Source organism: Salvia splendens, chromosome 7, assembly GCF_004379255.2.
Source record: "Salvia splendens isolate huo1 chromosome 7, SspV2, whole genome shotgun sequence".
Taxonomy (NCBI): Eukaryota; Viridiplantae; Streptophyta; class Magnoliopsida; order Lamiales; family Lamiaceae; genus Salvia; species Salvia splendens.
Genome location: NC_056038.1, coordinates 12,525,844 through 12,544,145, shown reverse-complemented (window position 1 = coordinate 12,544,145; position 18,302 = coordinate 12,525,844). Strand labels below are relative to the sequence as shown.

The window sequence follows — 18,302 nt, the reverse complement described above, 5'->3', positions numbered from 1 at the left end:
AAAAATTCGATTTTTTTTTCTTTTTGAAATAAATGCAAATTCAAATTTAGTTAAACACTCTTTCATTCTCTCCCTCATTTCCGTTCATCTTCTTCGTCTGAGTGTGACCTGTCAACATAAATCTGCTGCTTTTACTTTAAAACACAAACCTCCATTATACCTTGCTCCAAATTAGGTTCCATCGAAGAAGACGATGAAACTCAAACCTCTTCTTCTCATTTTACTATCCCTCGCATTATCTTCCTCTTCTGCTCCCCTTCCTAACGATGCAGCTGCATTGCTCCATTTCAAATCCAAAGCCGATTTGAGGAACCAATTGAATTTTTCGCCTAAATCTAGCTCTGCATTTTGCAAATGGAAAGGAGTCGAATGCTCCGATTCCAGAGCGATTCGACTCATCGTGGAGGATGTACAACTCGGCGGCGTTTTCGCCCCGAACTCGCTGAGTCAGCTCGCCGAGCTCCGACTCCTCAGCCTGCAGAACAACCCACTCACCGGTCCAATCCCCGATCTCTCCGGTCTGGTCAATCTCAAAGCAATTTTTCTCAATCGGAACTACTTCTCCGGCGCAGTGCCTCCCTCCCTCTACCGCCTCAAAACCGTCGATCTCTTCTACAACATGCTCGCCGGCTCGATTCCGGCCTCTCTCAACGGTCTGGACCGGCTCTACTACCTCCGGCTCGATTTCAACCGGCTAAACGGCTCCGTCCCGCCGCTGAACCAGTCCTCGCTCCAGATCTTCAACGTCTCTCACAACGAACTCACCGGGGCGATTCCGGTCACTCCGGCTCTGTCGCGGTTCAATTCGTCGTCGTTTTCGTTAAACTCCGGCCTATGCGGCGAGATCATCAAAAAGGAATGCCGCTCCGATCGGCCGTTTTTCGGTTCTCCGGCGAATGCGACGGCTGCGCCGCAGTGCGTCGTTCGCATTTCAGTAGAACTATGTTTTATTTTTATTTTTTTATTTGCAGGTTTAATATTTTAACTTATTTTACATTTTGCATTTTTAAGTTTTAGGTTAATTAGGTTAATTATGTATTAGCCCTCAATAAAACATAGTTATAAATCATAATCCGGTCAAAATTGATTTAAATTACGTTGACTGTCAAATTTTAACGATTCCGTGAATATAGGACTAAATGTGGTCCGATTTTAAATGTGAGGGACCGAATAATCCAAAAGATAATGTTTTGGACCAAAATCAAAAAAACGTCAAATGTTAGGGACCATTTTGGGCCTTTAGTCTTAATTTTATAAGAAAATGTGAGTGAAATAAGTTGGTGGAATATGGGGCCTACTTACCATTTATGGTAAAAGTGAAATATGACTCTTATTATGGGACAAACCAAAATGGTAAAATAAAACTCTTATTGTGGGACGAAGGAAGTATTAAATAAACAATATCGTGCTATCTATTGCTACGTGTGTACAAATGGAGAATCAAGTGGTATTGGATGGATGATGAAAGAAAATGTATCAATGGAAATTTAAAAATCTATATATGTTCGCTATTAATGTATTCCCACCTTGCAATAGTATTGAGCGTTTCTTTTAACATTGAAATTAAAAAAATATTTAGTAAGTAAAATGGAATGAGAATAAAGTAGATGAATAATGAGAAAAAATAAAGTATGAAAGTATAAAGTACCAAATATTAAACTTTTGGATTTATCCAAAATGGAAATTACTCAACACTAATAAGACGATTCAAAAATTAATACAACTCAACAATAATGCGGCAAAGGGAGTATGGTATTCTCACAAAATTCTGCAATTGTATATGTTCATACTACTAGACTGTAAATTCATGAGAAACAAATCTTTTCCTTACTTTGATCACTACTATCACTTGTTTGGAATAAAGATATAGCCATTGGATTATATTCTGAAGCTCCATAAGATATAGTGGAGGAGTTAGAAAAAATCAAAATGTAGATGAAGGATCGGATTAAGATGGTGTGCCTTAAGTAACTACACCTCGAGAGAAATTAATTTCAAAAAAACTTGAGGAAGAGAAAAAGGTACAGATTATCAAGTTTAAAAAGCAATGAGATTTGTTCCGAATTAGTAAAACTTTTAAATCACTCTTCCTCATTCTACACATATTTTTATAATCTAAGCTAAAATTTCAGCAGTCGATATGTCCGAGTGGTTAAGGAGACAGACTCGAAATCTGTTGGGCTTTGCCTGCGCAGGTTCGAATCCTGCTGTCGACGGTTTATATTTCATTAATTTTTTATCGTCTTTTTTTTTTAAAATTTAAAATTAGTTCTTAATTCGTTTTATGCAGAGGGAAAATTCCGTCATTTGCATCTAAGCCTCTTATCCTAGTTTTTATCCGATTCACAAGCGACCAATCCTCCATCAAATGGCCGCCTACGCAAACTCAAACCTCGCTCTCTTCTCCGCCTCATCCTCCTCCGCCGCCGGCGCCGCCACCGTGCGCTGCGGTCCGCGCGACAACCGCGGCCCGCTTCTCAAAGGTCGAATCCTCAGCACCGAAGCCATCCAAGCAATCCAAGCCCTAAAGCGCGCCTACCGATCCGATCCGAAGAGCCTCCCCACGCACGCCCTCCGCCGTCTCATAAAATCCGACCTCACCGCCGCGCTGAAGGAGCTGCTCCGCCAGGACCAGTGCGCCATCGCCGCCGTGGTCTTCTCCGTCATCCAGTCCGAGTACGGCGCCGACATCAACGCGTACTCCGAGATGGTGGTGGCGCTGGCGCGGAAGGGAATGACGGCGGAGATCGACGCGCTGGTCGATCGGATGGAGGAGGAGGCGCCGGAGGGAATCGTGCGCGGTGAGAGCAGGGGGCTGCTGAGGATGGTGAAGCCATTGATCGGCGCGGAGAGGAAGGAATCGACGGTCAGGATTTACGAGATGATGAAGAGGAGTGGGATGGGGTCCACGTGGGAGGTGGATGAGTATTTGGGGAGGGTTTTGAGCAAAGGGCTGAGGAGATTTGGGGAGGGAAAATTGGCCGATGAGATTGATTCAGAATTAGGGAGGTTGTACAAGGGGGGCATTTTTGTCAAATCATGACTTCTGTTACTCCCTCCGTCCCACATAATTCGTCCCAGTTTTCCATTTTGGTCCGTCCCACATAATTTGTCCCACTTCAAACTTTCCATTTATGGCAAAAAAATCATACCAATGCTAATTACAATAAGGGAACTCAAATCACACAATTAATGCAATTAAGTGTTTAATTAGCCTTTGATTCTGTATCCCATATTTCGAATGACCCATTCATTTCGTCTTCCTTATTCTTCCCCTTCAATTCTCCTCTGGTGGAATTTACTCCTCCCACCTTCCCCCCTTCAATTCGGCTACCCCATTCAATTCTCTCCCATTGAAGACACCTCTCACCGGCTCACTCATTCAATTCGCCTCCCAACCGTCTCCCCCATTCAATTCGGCTCTCATTGCAATTTACTCCTTCCCACCGTCTATAAACCCTAGATCTACACTCATTCTCCCCTCAAATCCCACCGTCTCCACATACCTCGCCTCCTCATCCACTCCAAGTACTCGCTGTGAAAACCCTAGATCTACACGGGTTCCTCCACAAATTCGACCGCCTCCACACAAATCGATGGATGCTTATCCCGACTCTCCAACTCGTTTTTTATCGATGGATCTGGACGATCTCGTCGTCCCAGACACCCCAGATCATCTATGGGGTTCTGAGTTCGCCTTCGACGGCGGAGATCAAGTTGACACCGTTGTCCCCGAAACCCCAGCTGATCTCTTCATACCCGTAGACGTGTGGCCTTCTCACTGTGGCATCGTGTACGATGACCGTGGTTGCCCCTACTACGGGCCACCACCACCAGCCACCCCCTACGCCGGGCCACCACCACCAGCCACCCCCTACAATGGGCAACCATCCTCCACCAACGTCCAAGCTACAGCCGCCCCCATCGTGTATTCCGACTTCGAGAGGCAGATTCTTGCTATTTTGCTGCCTGGGTTTTTAGATTTAATCTAAGTATGTTGTCCCTCAATTTGGTTGTGTTGTTGATTGTGTCATTGGGTTGGAGGCAGTTGTGTTTGATGTGTTTGTTTGGGTTGGAGGCTGTGGTTGTGTCATTTGGGTTGGAGGCTGTGGTTGGGTCAGTTTGGGTTGGATGCTGTGTTAATTTGTTTGGGGGATGGGAGTATGGTTGTTGGAGTTATTGTGTGGGTTGGAGGCTGTGGTTATTTGTTTGGGGGAGGGGAGTTTGGTTGTTGGAGTGATTGTGTGGGTTGGAGGTTGGTTGGAGGCTGTGTTAATTTGTTTGGGGGTTCTCTGGTTGTTGGATTAATTGATGGTTGTATATTGTTCCTTGTGATGTGTTGCATGCTGATACTCTTTGGCCCTGTGATGATTTGTTGTGTGTTGATATTACTGATACTTTATGCATGATAAAGTCACCCCTCTAGTTAGGTATGGAGGCTTATTTGTGAGTTCATATAAACACTAAGATCTGAGGGATTACAAAAGCCATACACTGACATTACAAAAGCCACCCCTTTACAAGGTTTGGAGGCTGCCCTATGATGACAATTTTCTGAGGGATTAGGTTTCAGAAGCCACCCCTTTACAAGGTTAGGAGGCTGCCCTATGATGATAATTTTCTGAGGGATTAGGATTTTAGAAGCCACCCCTATACATGTAGGTTTGGAGGCTGTACAAAAGATGTCAAAAAACAGTTGATAGCATAAGCCACACCTAATCTTGAGGCTTACACACCCAACTGCCAAAAAATGCTTCCTAATGACTGAAATTATAAACCTACAGCCCTACATATATGTGAGATGTCATATGCTGTGCCAGCAACATTTTCACTCTGTTGGAGGTATGCCACTGCAGCCTTGACAACATGTTCTTCAACCTCTAGAGTGTGTGGAAGTATGCCCATCCTTGACAACCTATCTTTGTTGATGTGTGGAGTTTTGTAGCCATTTCCCCCTTCCACTTTCAAGATCTCTGTTAAACAAGTTTGAAGAGTTAGAAACACTTTGTTGAGTGTTTGTGCACTAAGTTCTTCAAATGAGCTTTGCACATTGCTCAACAAGTCATCCACTCCCCTAGCCAGCTTGTCATCTTGTATAGACTGTATTGCTCTGAAAAAACCTAAATCCAAGACATTACAATCTGGGGAATTGGGTGGTTGACAAATGATATGGAATGTGAAGCCATCTGTGTTTGCAATTGCCTGAAATTCTGCATCATTATGCATGATGTGGGGTCTTGCATTGTCTTATTGTATGAATATGTCCTTGCTTATGTTATCTGGTCATTTAGCCTTGATTGTTGGTATGATCTGCATAAGGGGTGCTTATGTGAGTTCTGGATTATGAAAAGGGAACAAAAATAGTGTACCTTTTGAATAAGGCAGTCTCTCATGACTTCCTTGTTCACTGATTGAATTGGCTTTGTCTCTAAGGTGCCCTTTGCTCTGTTCTTGGATTTTCTCTGTGCTGGCTCTTTTGTTGTGAATGGAAAGATGCCTATTTTTCCATCAAATATGACATCCCCATCTTCTCCAAAGTATGGTCTGCAAACAGCACACATAAACATCACCTTTGTTATAAACCGCTTTGACTTACATGACCTATATGGTTCGTCCTCATCTGGCAGCAGGTAGTATCTATCCGTAGTCTTTGTCATGAAAAACCATTTTTCATCTATGTGCACTACATTGTGCATTGTGTGGTATTTGAGCATACCATTGTGCTCCTGAGGCTGAACATGAATGAGACCCCATTTCATTCTTGCTAACTTGTTTGCGGCAGTAAGTTGGGGTTTCACAGCATTTGTGTGTGGCCTCAGTTCCCCTGCTTTCACTTTTCTGCCCACTGCACTCTTACTTAACTCCAGTTTGGCAGCCAACTTGCGGATGGTTGATCTTTCAAGGAATGAAAGAGCTCTTACTCTATTTGAATCAAGCTGAATTCTATCTTTGCGCTTGAATCCTTTAACACGATCTTGTATGCTCACAGGTACTCCAAGCTGGATTTGGTGGCTTGCCTCTGCCCAGATTCTGTGCACAGTCTTCGTGCTCACTCCAAAGTCCTTTGTTGTCTTCACAAAACCTCCATATGCTACTTTACCTTCATGGCTCAGTTGTAGCAGCCTTTGAGCTATCAGATTTTTGGTGTCCACTCCTACAATGCGCGAGTTTTTGTCGCCGGTGATATCTCCGTCACTGTCTCCGGCACTGCCTCCAGCAGCATACTCCATTGCCCAATGATGAAAATTTTCTGAGGGCAATACTTCTATTAATCTCATTTTGTTTAGTAGGTATGCCTTTGTAGCTAGTGATAGTTGGCCATACCCTACTACATTCCCTCCAAAAAAAATTTGTTTTAAGTTTAGTTTGATTTTAGATTTCCCTCCAAGCAGTTGTAATCATCAGTAGACATACATTGAGAAGTTGTAGTGTGTGGAGTTTAATAGAAGAGGCAATTTGGTTTGAAAAAGCAGTGAATGTGTATAATCTGGAGCATTGTCAATTGAGGACTTTGAATTTCAATTTATGCACACTAAAACACTCCTACAATTAACAAAACTTAATTTTCCAAATTTAATTATCCTCAATTCATCACTAATGCAAGATATTCATCAAAATACAAGATAAATACACAAGGTGGGACCCACTTTTCACTACCTACATTCATTTAAATCAAAGTCAAACAACATTTCTTAAAACCCGTGCCCGGTCAAACTGACCCGAATTATGTGGGACGGAGGGAGTATTTCTTTTCTACACTTCTTTTCATCCAAAATAGAAATATTATGCTGCCCATGTTTATTTCTGACCTTTTCTTCACATAAACAAAAAGATATTTTTAAGGCTATCGGTGAAACCTGCAAACAATACAAAAGCAAAAATTTCAACAATTTTAAATGTTACTCCAGATATTAAAAATTAAGTGTAATTTTTGTTGGAAAAACAGTATACGTTGTCACAAATTTTAGATATAATTAGGCGCTACTTAGCTCTTTAATAGTTTGATACTGCATAAATGCTAGAACTAATCAACAATTATAAAATATTTTGGTCTTGTTTTTATTTAATATACTAGTACTATTTAATTTAGGCAATCAGTCTTATAGTTTACTCATATTTTGTTATAATATTAATATATAAAAATTGAATTCATAATTTTTTAATCTATGTTTTCTTACCTATTTCATAAAACCCAAACGAATCAGAATTGGAGATTTAATCCAAGAAAGAGTGAATTAATAGATTATAAACTCATGGCCGTTTATACTATAGGATTCATAAGGGAATGGTATCATTTAATCAATGATACTCTATGTTTTCAATAGCTACTCATCTTGTAATGCTTATTAATATAAATTATTTTGTGCAAATGGGATACGATAATCCATCTACCACTGTAAGAACTAAGAACTGATAGAAGCAAAGCTGAAAATGTTCAGATTTTACTATAGAAGCAAAGTTGAACATCATAATATAAATTCGAAAACAAAAGGAAAGTGAAAAAATTGGGTAAAGTATACATGCTGAAAGCCTTCAACATAAAACCGGCTCTTTCTTCTGTCGAGGAGACATTATCAAATTGTATGTGAGTTGTAGAAATCTTTACAATGCAGCCGGTTGAACAAATCAATGATTATATAAACGGGGCAGATCTCTGCCCCAACCTCAAAGGGCTTGTAAAACATTACAAGACCAACGGCATGCGGGAGTTTTGACACAAGACAACTAATCTTAAGAGGTGATTTTCTGATGCAAAATCGAACAATGCGCTAGTGACTGCAGCGAGTATTGATTTCCCAAGCAAGCCGAAGCACAGCTTTCTATGTTGAGTATCATGACATACCTTCGAGTCTAGTAGCCAGACGAGACAAGGATGTTGTGCTCCTTCAAGCGTTTCTGGAAATGAGCCAAGCGGTTTTGTAACTGGAGGATGCCAGCAGCCTTCTGAGATAGGATTGAGTTCAATCTTGAGATGTAATCATCTAGCCGGTTTCCAGGTTGATCAGCCTCGACCAACAGATTCATCTCCTACAAAGAGCAAATAGAAGGGATTAACAAAATTCACGTGCTTGAGGAGGGAGAAAAACCAGACATCAAAAGAAAATTTTATAAACCTCTCTAACAATCTCCATAGTCTCCTCCACCTGTTTTCTGTGGGCATGAACAAGATCTTCCTCTTCCTAAACACAGACAGCACAAATTGATTAATGCCATCATAGCAATATCTATGCCTTATTTATATCATCAAATTAGGTGCTCCTGATATTCCCTTACCTTCAATAAAGCAGTCAAATCATCATCTGAATTTGAATATTTTATTTCTGATTTAGGAGGCTCCTTCCACTTGGATTGGATATTGTCTCTCTTCATTTTCTCTTCAGGAATTGGGAGGCTGTGCAGTTCAACTCCTGAGTTTTTCTTCCAAGCTGATTTTTCTTGCTCATAGAAATCCTCGTCATAGTCTTCCCTATCAGTTTGTTCGGGCCATGAATTGCCTGTATCATCCTCAAAAGTCGTAGCAGGTGGAAGGACTGACGACAAAGGTTGTGCAATTGACTCTTTCAGGTTTGAGGTCGAGGACATCACATCTTTTTTGGTGTTGCCTCTTGAAAGGCTCTTTACCCTACAACAGAAACATATTGCTCAAGACTTAAAAATAAGTGTTTGCTGAATGAATAATTACTCATTACAAGATAGACATACCTATCAGCGTATCTTAAAGTGTTTAAGGTATGCTCACAAGATCCTGAGTTTGGTGAAATACATGATATCATAACAGTGCGAGAATTCCCGACGAAGGAATCTCGTAAAACTTCGGTTAATTTACTGCCTCTAAACGGAATGTGCCCTTGGTCATTGTCAAGTGCTCTAATACATTCCTTCAGTGCAAGCAAACTTTTGTTGATCTCCGCCCCTTCCATTCTGCATAATCCGGAAATTGGATAAGAGAGACAAATTCTTGTAATCGTCATATTTTCTTCTCTCAAACAACAGGTGAAGCCAACGAGCAATGATTTGCATTACCAAGTGTGAGAATGTCCCATGGCATAATATAGTTGTATTAAAACACTAGTAAGAAATTATGTACCTTGTTTGCTTGTCATTGTCTGTCGTATCTGCCCCACGTTCACTTCCAGCAAGGTCTATGAAGGAGAGTTTACCAACAAGTCGTGCAGGTTTAGATTCACTTCCATCCACAGACCGCTTAACAGAAAGTTGAAGAATCGCATGTGACCGAGATGATTCTTCATTTGCACCAGTGGTTCCAGTACTTCTTGTCGCATTTCCTCTCTCAATGAGCTCCTTAACTGTCTCCACATCCACTACTCGATACTCTTGCAAGCCCACAATACAAACTTGCTGCTTCCCATCCTCTCTCATACAGAGTTTCCTACAAGTACAGAAATTGAAAACTGTGAGCATGCTACTAATGGGTGAAAGCCAACTAAAGAACCCAGAGAACAAGCTTACTTTCTATCACTGAGCAGATCAAAGAGTTTTCCTCCATATATCTCAAAGAAGCTGAAAAACAATTGAAACCCTTGGTTCCTGTAGGTGTGATGAATGAGCCTCACGATATCTCTCACTGCTCTGAGGGGCAGTGGTTTCATGGTATATGTTTTGCCACTTCCTGATGAATTAGAGATTGATGAAATTGATGAACTAGTGATGACATCAAAGAAAAGGAAAAGGGTTTAAAGAGTTTTCTTTTTGGGATATGGTTGAATCATCAGAAAAGTTGAGTTAAGATACTAAAATCATTTCAGGATTGATACTCCTCTACTTAAAAGAATTATACAACATGCAGTGCCACCTGATTACAGGATAGCATGTTATTACCTGTTTGCCCATAAGCGAAGCAAGTTGCTTTTGTACGTTGGAAAATTATGGGAATGATAGGTTCTACGGTTTCACGATATACCTGGAGAAATGAAAAAAAAATGAACCAGAATTAAGCAGACATCAAGATTACAGTACCAGATTCACTTCAGGTTTATATAGATTCATTTCATGTGATATAATTACCTCATCATTTGACACTTCTTCATTTAGTACAGCATCAAAAACAAATTCATGTTTCTCCTGATATTCTGTCAGGTCAACCTGTAGCACATTAAGAGTCATATAAAATGGGTATTTGGAATATACCAGATGAACAGGCATTGCCATTTCTAATTAACATTTGATTGGAGAAAGAGACATTTTAAAGAACGATTTTCCCAGAGAGTTAAGAAAGGAAAACTTGAGACGCGGTTACAACCATAACAACAAGAAAATTTGTTCTTAAAAGCTTTAAAATTTCCAAGCCAAGTTCATTACATTGCAAAAGTTACTTGTAAGATATAACTAGCAGAGATGACTTTTTCAATTTTTGAAGGTAGCTTCAAGAGTACACCCTTGAATAAAAGATGTGAATTTTACTAGAAAACAATTTTATAGGAGAGCAAAACATAACTTAATTTTAAGGAAGCAATAATCATGGACAGAGGGACGCATAACACAAAGTACTAAATGTTGGTAACAATTCTATCAATTGAATTGAGAGCAACGGAATTCATAACAAGTTCTACAGACCTTGAGTTTTGTCTCATGGACAACAAGACAGTTTGAAGAGGTTTCTATGATATCTTCATCATTCTTTGCCAGTTCCCTTTTATTTAGTGGTCGTTTCCTTACCTGGTATAAATAAAATGTTTGTCAATCATATTAGGAAACAACAGTGTTGAAGTTTTACTTATATGGTCACTGCAAGAGAAATGTTGGGTAAGAAAGTGCATGCCAAAGAAAATATAACTTATGAGACCGTGAATTGATTAGTCATAAGAAGTAATAATACTAATTTACAGAAAAGTAATGCATGTTTTCGTCCTGCTGAAATGTTTAGAGTAGAACAGCTACTTGAAAAGAATAAAATACATACCACTACTTTAATCTTTGCAACGTTGCTAGCCTTCACATTGTCCGCAGTGATGCTTTTTATGACATTAGTATCAGGTAAGCCACGTGCTTTGCCAGTTTGTTTATTGATCCCCACGTATGGGTCGGAATCATCAAAACTTCTTCCTCTTGAAAAATTATTTATTGGAGGGGCATCATACAGAGAGGGAACTGACATCTATCCTCAACAATCACACCCAAATAGCCAAAAGGGAAAAGAATACAAAAAAAGAGTTAGGCAATCTCAGACAATGTAACTTGATATCTTAAATAAAACACTGATGGGGAAAGAAATTCAAGACACGTAATATGAAACATTCTGCCTTAAATCTAAATATCAAATGTATATTAACATATCAGGCGTAACTCGCGTAAAATCCATATAGCATCAATGTAGCATCAAATGCACAGAATACAAAGGGTTCAATTGTATATTGCTGCAAACCCACACGATGGAATTGTCTTGTCTGACACCCTCTATTCCCAACAAAGCCATCGAATAAGACGATGTCTAATGCTACTACTACTTTATCCACAATATACGATAGAGTTCATTTCCTGCCACATAAACTACAACTACATCCCATAAAACCAACACCCACAATATAGTGATCAACAAAAAGTCGAAAATGACTGCTCAACTTCATAAAACAAAAAATCTACCTCCGGAAGTAGCTCAGTATCGAACGAATGCAGATCTAACAGCCCCGGGCTACTCTCATTTGGATCATCGCCGTTCTTCCGCCGTGAATGCCCCGGCGGCGTCAACGGCTCCGCAAACAAATCGCTTCCACTGTACATCCTCTGAGTCTGCAAACTCCCGTACATTCTAGAACCCTGACCGCCTCCATTGTAATATCCAAAATCCTAATTTCAAATCAAACAAACAAAATAAAAAGGAAATCAAATTTCTCGGTTTCAGCTCATGGAATCAGATCTGAAAAAGTTCAAATCCACCAAAAAAAAAATTTTAAAAAAAGCAGAAAATTTACCTGAACTGGAGGAGCCGCATTGTTCGATGACTGTAGATGCTGCAGGCCAGCTGATTGCAACCATCGGCCATTCGATGAAGCTTCCATGAATTGGTCGGAGTACTGCCGCTGATGGTGCGCCGCCGCCGCCGCCGCCGCGCCGGATCTCTGCCTTCCCACCGCATTCATCTTCTCTCACCAACCACGGTTAAAAAAATAAGAAGATGGAAATCCAACAGCGCTCTCACTCAATCTCTCAAAGCAATCGCCTCTGTTCAAATACTACCAAAAATACCTCCAATCCAACACAAGGAGTGGAATTTTTCTAGAGAGAGAAACTCCAGTTGTAGCAACCGCGCTTTAAAAACTGCGACATAGATTGAAGAGTTGCAGAGAAGAAAACAGTGAGGGCTGAGTTTTTCCTCTGTGTTTTTTTCAAAATAAAATGTTTAATTTAAATGTTTAAAAAGTGATTAATTGATTAATTATATTGAATAGTTTATTAGTAGTAGCGGAAATGGTGAGTGAGAATTTGAATTTTGAAGTGGCACGTGTGAAGACGACGACGCACACATACGAAGCATGTGATTGGTTGACGGTGGATGGGCATACTAATTTTTGAATTTGTTTAGGCTACCATTGTCGTTTCACATGGTGGGGCTATGTCGTTTAGCGTCTCGCTATCCATTGCTTAATTATATATTTTCAATTTTTATATACTGTAATTTTCTAATTAAATGATCAAACCTTGATACAACCGACTGAACGAGTGTTATAACAACTCAATTAATACATAATTAATCTCTGATAAATATGAGTGCAATTTGTGATAAAGCTCTTAAACATAATTACTTCATCGGAAATACTATAAAATATTAAAAATGAAATTTTCATGGTTCGCTTTTACAACTTCAAGAACGTTAACAAGTTAAATAAAATTTTTATTCACATAGATTTTATAAATTCATTAATTCTTATAACAATTTTATGGGGCATTAACATAATAAACATTGAGTTAAATATAGTCTATATCCAATTTAATCAAATACTACAATATTCTAATATTTCTAAAATTTTAATGTACTTCATGACTACATGATTTATTTAGAATATTTGTAACAAGTTTTCCAAGAGTCATGGTGTGAGTGGAGATGAAAAATCAAGGTTACCCGAACTTCCATTTTTCGTCGAGGATCGATGTTACGTAAAAAGTAGATAGTCATATATTATCATATAGACTTAAAAAAAACATGACAAACTGGAATTGTTTCTACTGATGCTAGACTGGATGTGGTTCATCTATATTTCACTTTGTTACTTAGTACTCCGTATTTTAGCCTCTAATATACTTCAACAGATGCATAAATCCAAGAATATACGAAGAATAGTCTGATTTTGTCATTTTGGGATGTCCATAAAAAATAGTCTCATTTCTAAAAATTGAAAGTTTCTCTTTTATACTTTTTCAACTTTTTGTTATCTTTCTCATACTTTACCCACTTTTTCTCCACATTTATCTTACTTTATCCACTTTTCTCATATTCTCTCTTATTTTACTAATTTCTAAAATACGCGTCGTCCACGAATGGGACTATTTTTTCCTGACGGAGAGAGTAGTACAATCCAAATAAAACGTGGAGCCACAATGCATATTTTTATATACTCCTTATCAAGCTTTCGCCATTTGCACTCGAATTTAATTAAAGAATTTCATACGTCTATAACCACTAAATCTAACGCAAGCTTTAAATGAGAACAAATTATTGAGCCACCTCCGGTGTTGACAAATAAGGATTCGTGTGACATATGGAATTGGAATTGGAATTGGAATTGGAATTGAAATTGAAATTGAAATTGAAATTAAAAATTTTAATTTTAAATTAAATATTTAATATTGTAAAAATATTTGATTTTGCAATTGAGTTCAATTCCTTCATTTTCAAATCTTTTAATTTCATAATTTGATTTCAATATTTAAAAAAGATAATTGAAATTTCGAATAGTTATTACTCCATAAGTTAAATACATTCACTATATATATATATCCATCACACACACACGACATACACGCATACACAAAATACACATATTGCACACACTGCACACACATCACACAATTAGACTGTCGTACGTCTTGTTGAAATGGTCCTGTGGGCCGTTGTCAGCCCAAACGAAGTAGGCCCAGCGGTGTAGCCCAAACCAATCTACTACCGAATTAGGGTTGCACACATTTTCTGTCTTGTTAAAATCCTCCTCATCAACCTGCGGAACCTTTTTTCCATCTTCTCTACTCCAGCAGCTTCTACTTGTGTTTTTTACGGATTTCTACCAATTTTAAACTAAAAGTCGCATCTACACATGCAAATATACTCCAATACATTATAAAAGTGATCGATAACATGAGACATAAATCAACCTATTAGAGGAGTATATGAATACTTTGTGAATGTTGATTATAGTGATAGTAAATCTTTGGTTTCAAATTTTACTATACTTTGTGGTACTAGAATTGTGGCATTTCATATTCAGTCGGTCGTCGGTTATGTAGGGGGTGTTACATAAATGATCCAATCACAATCTTCATTCGCCGGTGAATTCTGTAATCTGTGATGGAAGAAGAATAACGTGGTATGACCTAATTCTATGGTATAAAAGTGGGTAAATAAAGTAGATAAAGTAAGAGTGAGAAAAAAGTAGAGAGAATAAAATAGAAAAGTGAATAAAGTAGATATAAAAAGTAAAAAATAAAAAGTGAGTTAATTATTGACATAAATGAACATGAACCATAAAAGAACTTCCTGAAACAGAAAAATGACTCAGCTATGAAGGAACATAGTGAATAATTGGGAATGTGACAATATTCTAATCAGCGGTGGATCCAAGGGGCAGGAAGGGCGGTCTCCCCTCCCTGGACCACCAGGAGGACCTAAATGTCCTTACGATTTTTCGGAAAATCCATGGTGTCGCACCCTCCTCTTGATTTTGTAGAATCATGAAAAGAAAAGGATGAGGGAATGAAGAAATGAGGGAAAAAGAAACTTGATCAGCTGATTTTCAGAATTTGGGAAGAAGTAGATGCAGGCGCAATTGAAAATTTGGTAGGGATGAAGATGACAGGGGAGATCTATCTCCCCATCTCCCCTAGGTCCATCACTTATCATGTTTGTATGTGTAGTAGTAGATGTTATAGGTGATTCTAATTGTGAAGATGAGATCTTTTTGTAGTAATGGACCCATTACCGTGGGCTAATTTTTAAATACAATTTAGAGCATCCACAATAGAGGACGTCCCGAAGGACGTTCGACCGGCGAGCGGCTCGTCTGTCGCGGACGTCCACTATTGGAGCCGGCGAGCGGATGACGGACGTCCCGGACGGACGAGAGGTTGTCTGTGGTCGTCAGGCGACGTACGTCCGCTCGTCCGCTATTGTGGTCAGGCAACGGACGAGCGGGCGGACGAGAGCATTTTTCGATTTCTTTTATTTTTTATTTTTCAAAACTCTATATATATAGAGCTTTTTGCAATTCATTTCATTTACACATCTTGTATTAACTAGTTTCTCTTTTTTCTCTCTACATTTCTCATTTGATCCGTGGATGCAAAAATGCCTAGTGGTAGTGGTAGTGGTGCGGGTGGTAGTGGTGGGGATGCTGACGCTAGGCGGCAAATTAACGAAGAGTTGCGGGCCTATACGTCCGCAGAGATAAATCGCCTGATACAAGAGATCTTGCAGCAGTAGCAGCAGCTGGCGGTACCTCGCCCCATGCAACATCAAGATGTAGTACCCCGGGACCACGTCGCTGCCCACCAACGGTTGTTTGACGACTACTTCGCTGAGCAGCCGCGGTTCGGAAGAACTTTTTTCGGTGGCATTTTAGGATGCACCGAGATCTATTTATGAGTATCGTGAACGCTTTAGAGCGTCGATACAAGTATTTCAGGGAGGATGCGAGTGGTAGACCCGGTCACACGCCTATACAGAAGTGCACTGCCGCAATCAGACAGTTGGCCTACGAAGGTGCAGCCGACATGTTCGACGACTCCACATCGGCGAGACGACTGTCCGGGATTGTCTGTGGCATTTTTGTACGGACGTCATTCACATATTCAGGGAGAGGTATCTTTGGAAGCTTACCCCCCCAAGACTGTCAAGATCTAATGGATATGCACGGGTAGGTGCACGGGTTTTCTGGGATGTTGGGCAGCATAGATTGTATGCATTCGGAATGGAAGAACTGCCCAACCGCCTGGAAAGGGATGTACACAACCGGCTTCAAAGGCAAGAATCCAACGATGATCCTCGAAGCCGTAGCTAACTACCGACTGTGGATTTGGCATGCGTATTTGAAGGGGTTGGCAGCGGAAGCGTGCATGAATTTACTGATCACATAAATTTGATCTATTTAGCAGATTATTTAGATAAATTCTATTCGCGTAATTATCACATGTATCATGCTTATAACTTGAATTAAAACATGCTTTAGCATATAAAATCCCTAAAACATGCTTACTACGGAATTAGCCAATTTACCTTGTTGATTCAATCAATAATCGATAATGGCTTGCGTCTTCTCCACGTTAAGATCTTCAGTACTCGACCTCGGACCTTCTGACTGGTGTCCCGGACTATACGCTGATATTTGTGTGGGCAAATCTCATCAACGTACTAGGACTTGAATAACGAAGACAGAGCTCACAGAGGAGGCAAAATTTCGAACTCTCTCTTTCTCTGAGGGGGATGAAAATTCTCAACAAAATTATTGTGTTTTCTGTCTCCTTTATTCTCCTATTTATATTAAGTCACATATTGGGCCCAGTCAGGGATCTAAGGAAGAATTTGGAACAAGCCTCGCCAAATTAGTTTTTTACTAATTAAATTGAACCCACAATTTAATATAAGCTTATATTGAAATATTACAAGCAACCACTATAGAAGTAATATTGCACTGCCTTCCAAATCCGAAATTACAAGTATTCCGAGTTTCCTTTAAGTGCATTTAATTTATTTCTCGCGCTTAAGATAGAAACATCCATTAATTAATTATTGTCTGCTATGGACTTAATTAATTAACATATTTTAATCTCCAAGAGTGGACTTAGCAAGAAACTCTTATTTATTATTCATAGAGTAATTAAACTCCAACTAGCTAGGTTCCGAATAATAAAACCTTGTTTCGAGCTCCTCTTGTGGATGTTATCAAACGAGACTCTCCTCGCGCACGATTCAACGTAATAGCAATCCTAGCACCGCTAGATAATGATCGCCACTACCCAATATACCTGGATCGTTGGGTGACGAAAAACCCGCACCTTTGGTAAGTCAAAGTAGTAGATACTCAATATCGTATGCTCAATGCTAACGTACATTGATTAAGAAATTAATTATCAAGACCTCGTCTTTCAGTAGATAGCATAAAGACTCGTCTTGCTGTTAGATCCATTCAGTGCTATACCACACCAACGTCATCTTATTTCAATAAGGCTTAGAAATAATCGGACTGACATTGCAACCTTTCACGATAGGTAGTCTAGGCCTATCTAGGTTGTGAAATTCTTATTTTTCTTTGTTTAGAACTGACCGTGTTACCTTAAATTGGACGACGCCCACAACCGGTCTACTAAAACAAAGACTTAGACTTTGTTACGTTTGCTTATACATTTAAATATGCAATAAACAACCATTAAATGTAAAACATAACAACATTATGACAAAAAATAATTTGTTGCATTTATTGGAAAATAACAATTAGAGTTTTACAATATCCAATCACTCGAAAGGTGATTTCTCGTATACAAAACCCTAACAATCTCCCACTTATACTCAAAGCAGCTTTCGAGTATACAAAATGGTAGTGCACACGTCTAAAATTTCTCCCACTTATACTGAAAGCGAGTTGAGGTCTTGAATGAGTCGAACTCTCATCCCTTCAACGTGGCACTCGAACGGTTTCACCGCCAAAGCCTTTGTAAAAGGATCTGTCAGGTTGTTCTGTGACGCAATCTTGACCACTTGTATGTCTCCTCTCTGCACTATATCCCTGATGATATGATATTTCCGCTATATGTGTTTGCTCGCTTGGTGAGCTCCTGGTTCTTTCGAGTTTGCCACAACACCAGAATTGTCACAATAAATGGTGATGCTCTTAGGCAGATTCGAAACCACACCTAAATCCATAAGGAAGTTCTTGAACCATACAGCCTCTTTTGCAGCCTCCGAAGCGGCCACATACTCGGCTTCCATGGTAGAGTCCGTGATGCATTTCTGCTTCACACTCTTCCAAATTACGGCTCCACCTCCTAAGGTGAACACATATCATGAAGTAGATTTTCTCGAGTCCTGATCAGCTTGAAAGTCTTAGTCAATATATCCCAAAGGACAGAGCTCGGCTGCA

At 39.5% G+C, this 18,302-nt stretch overlaps 4 protein-coding genes and 1 non-coding gene across 5 annotated transcripts; 3 read left to right on the top strand and 2 right to left on the bottom strand.

The window, feature by feature from the left end:
• Positions 1-193: 193 nt before the first annotated feature.
• On the top strand, positions 194-977 carry LOC121810415 (probable inactive receptor kinase At5g67200). The gene is made up of 2 exons (XM_042211186.1): positions 194-922; positions 972-977. Exons 1-2 carry the CDS (start codon positions 194-196, stop codon positions 975-977), a joined length of 735 nt encoding a protein of 244 aa, XP_042067120.1.
• A 1,157-nt stretch (positions 978-2,134) lies between these two features.
• TRNAS-CGA lies at positions 2,135-2,216 on the top strand. The gene has a single exon. It is a non-coding gene; the product is annotated as a tRNA-Ser (tRNA).
• Positions 2,217-2,291: 75 nt separating this feature from the next.
• LOC121741329 (protein THYLAKOID ASSEMBLY 8, chloroplastic-like) lies at positions 2,292-6,469 on the top strand. The gene is made up of 2 exons (XM_042134046.1): positions 2,292-3,992; positions 5,990-6,469. The coding sequence occupies exon 1, from the start codon at positions 2,369-2,371 to the stop codon at positions 3,041-3,043; it is 675 nt and encodes a 224-aa protein (XP_041989980.1). The 5' UTR covers positions 2,292-2,368; the 3' UTR covers positions 3,044-3,992; positions 5,990-6,469.
• Positions 3,989-6,278, bottom strand: LOC121741330. Its single transcript, XM_042134047.1, has 2 exons — positions 5,748-6,278; positions 3,989-4,801 (listed from the first exon to the last, which is right to left on the bottom strand). The coding sequence occupies exons 1-2, from the start codon at positions 6,276-6,278 to the stop codon at positions 4,787-4,789; spliced, it is 546 nt and encodes a 181-aa protein (XP_041989981.1). The 3' UTR covers positions 3,989-4,786.
• A 942-nt stretch (positions 6,470-7,411) lies between the features above and the next one.
• On the bottom strand, positions 7,412-12,334 carry LOC121811600 (kinesin-like protein KIN-13B). Its single transcript, XM_042212470.1, has 13 exons — positions 12,205-12,334; positions 11,931-12,098; positions 11,602-11,805; positions 10,922-11,116; positions 10,576-10,677; positions 10,027-10,104; positions 9,841-9,922; positions 9,472-9,631; positions 9,089-9,391; positions 8,704-8,922; positions 8,275-8,623; positions 8,115-8,180; positions 7,412-8,028 (listed from the first exon to the last, which is right to left on the bottom strand). The coding sequence occupies exons 2-13, from the start codon at positions 12,096-12,098 to the stop codon at positions 7,852-7,854; spliced, it is 2,103 nt and encodes a 700-aa protein (XP_042068404.1). The 5' UTR covers positions 12,205-12,334; the 3' UTR covers positions 7,412-7,851.
• Positions 12,335-18,302: the final 5,968 nt, after the last annotated feature.

Excerpts from the sequence above, each read along its gene's own strand:
- LOC121741330 (XM_042134047.1), bottom strand. The coding sequence starts at position 6,278 with ATGAGATTAATAGAAGTATTGCCCTCAGAAAATTTTCATCATTGGGCA.
- LOC121741329 (XM_042134046.1), top strand. The coding sequence starts at position 2,369 with ATGGCCGCCTACGCAAACTCAAACCTCGCTCTCTTCTCCGCCTCATCC.
- LOC121810415 (XM_042211186.1), top strand. The coding sequence starts at position 194 with ATGAAACTCAAACCTCTTCTTCTCATTTTACTATCCCTCGCATTATCT.
- LOC121811600 (XM_042212470.1), bottom strand. The coding sequence starts at position 12,098 with ATGAATGCGGTGGGAAGGCAGAGATCCGGCGCGGCGGCGGCGGCGGCG. Across the intron at positions 10,678-10,921 it reads TTGCAAAGATTAAAGTAGTG|GTAAGGAAACGACCACTAAA; the intron begins GTATGTATTTTA and ends TATTTATACCAG. Across the intron at positions 9,632-9,840 it reads CTTCGCTTATGGGCAAACAG|GAAGTGGCAAAACATATACC; the intron begins GTAATAACATGC and ends CTAATTCATCAG.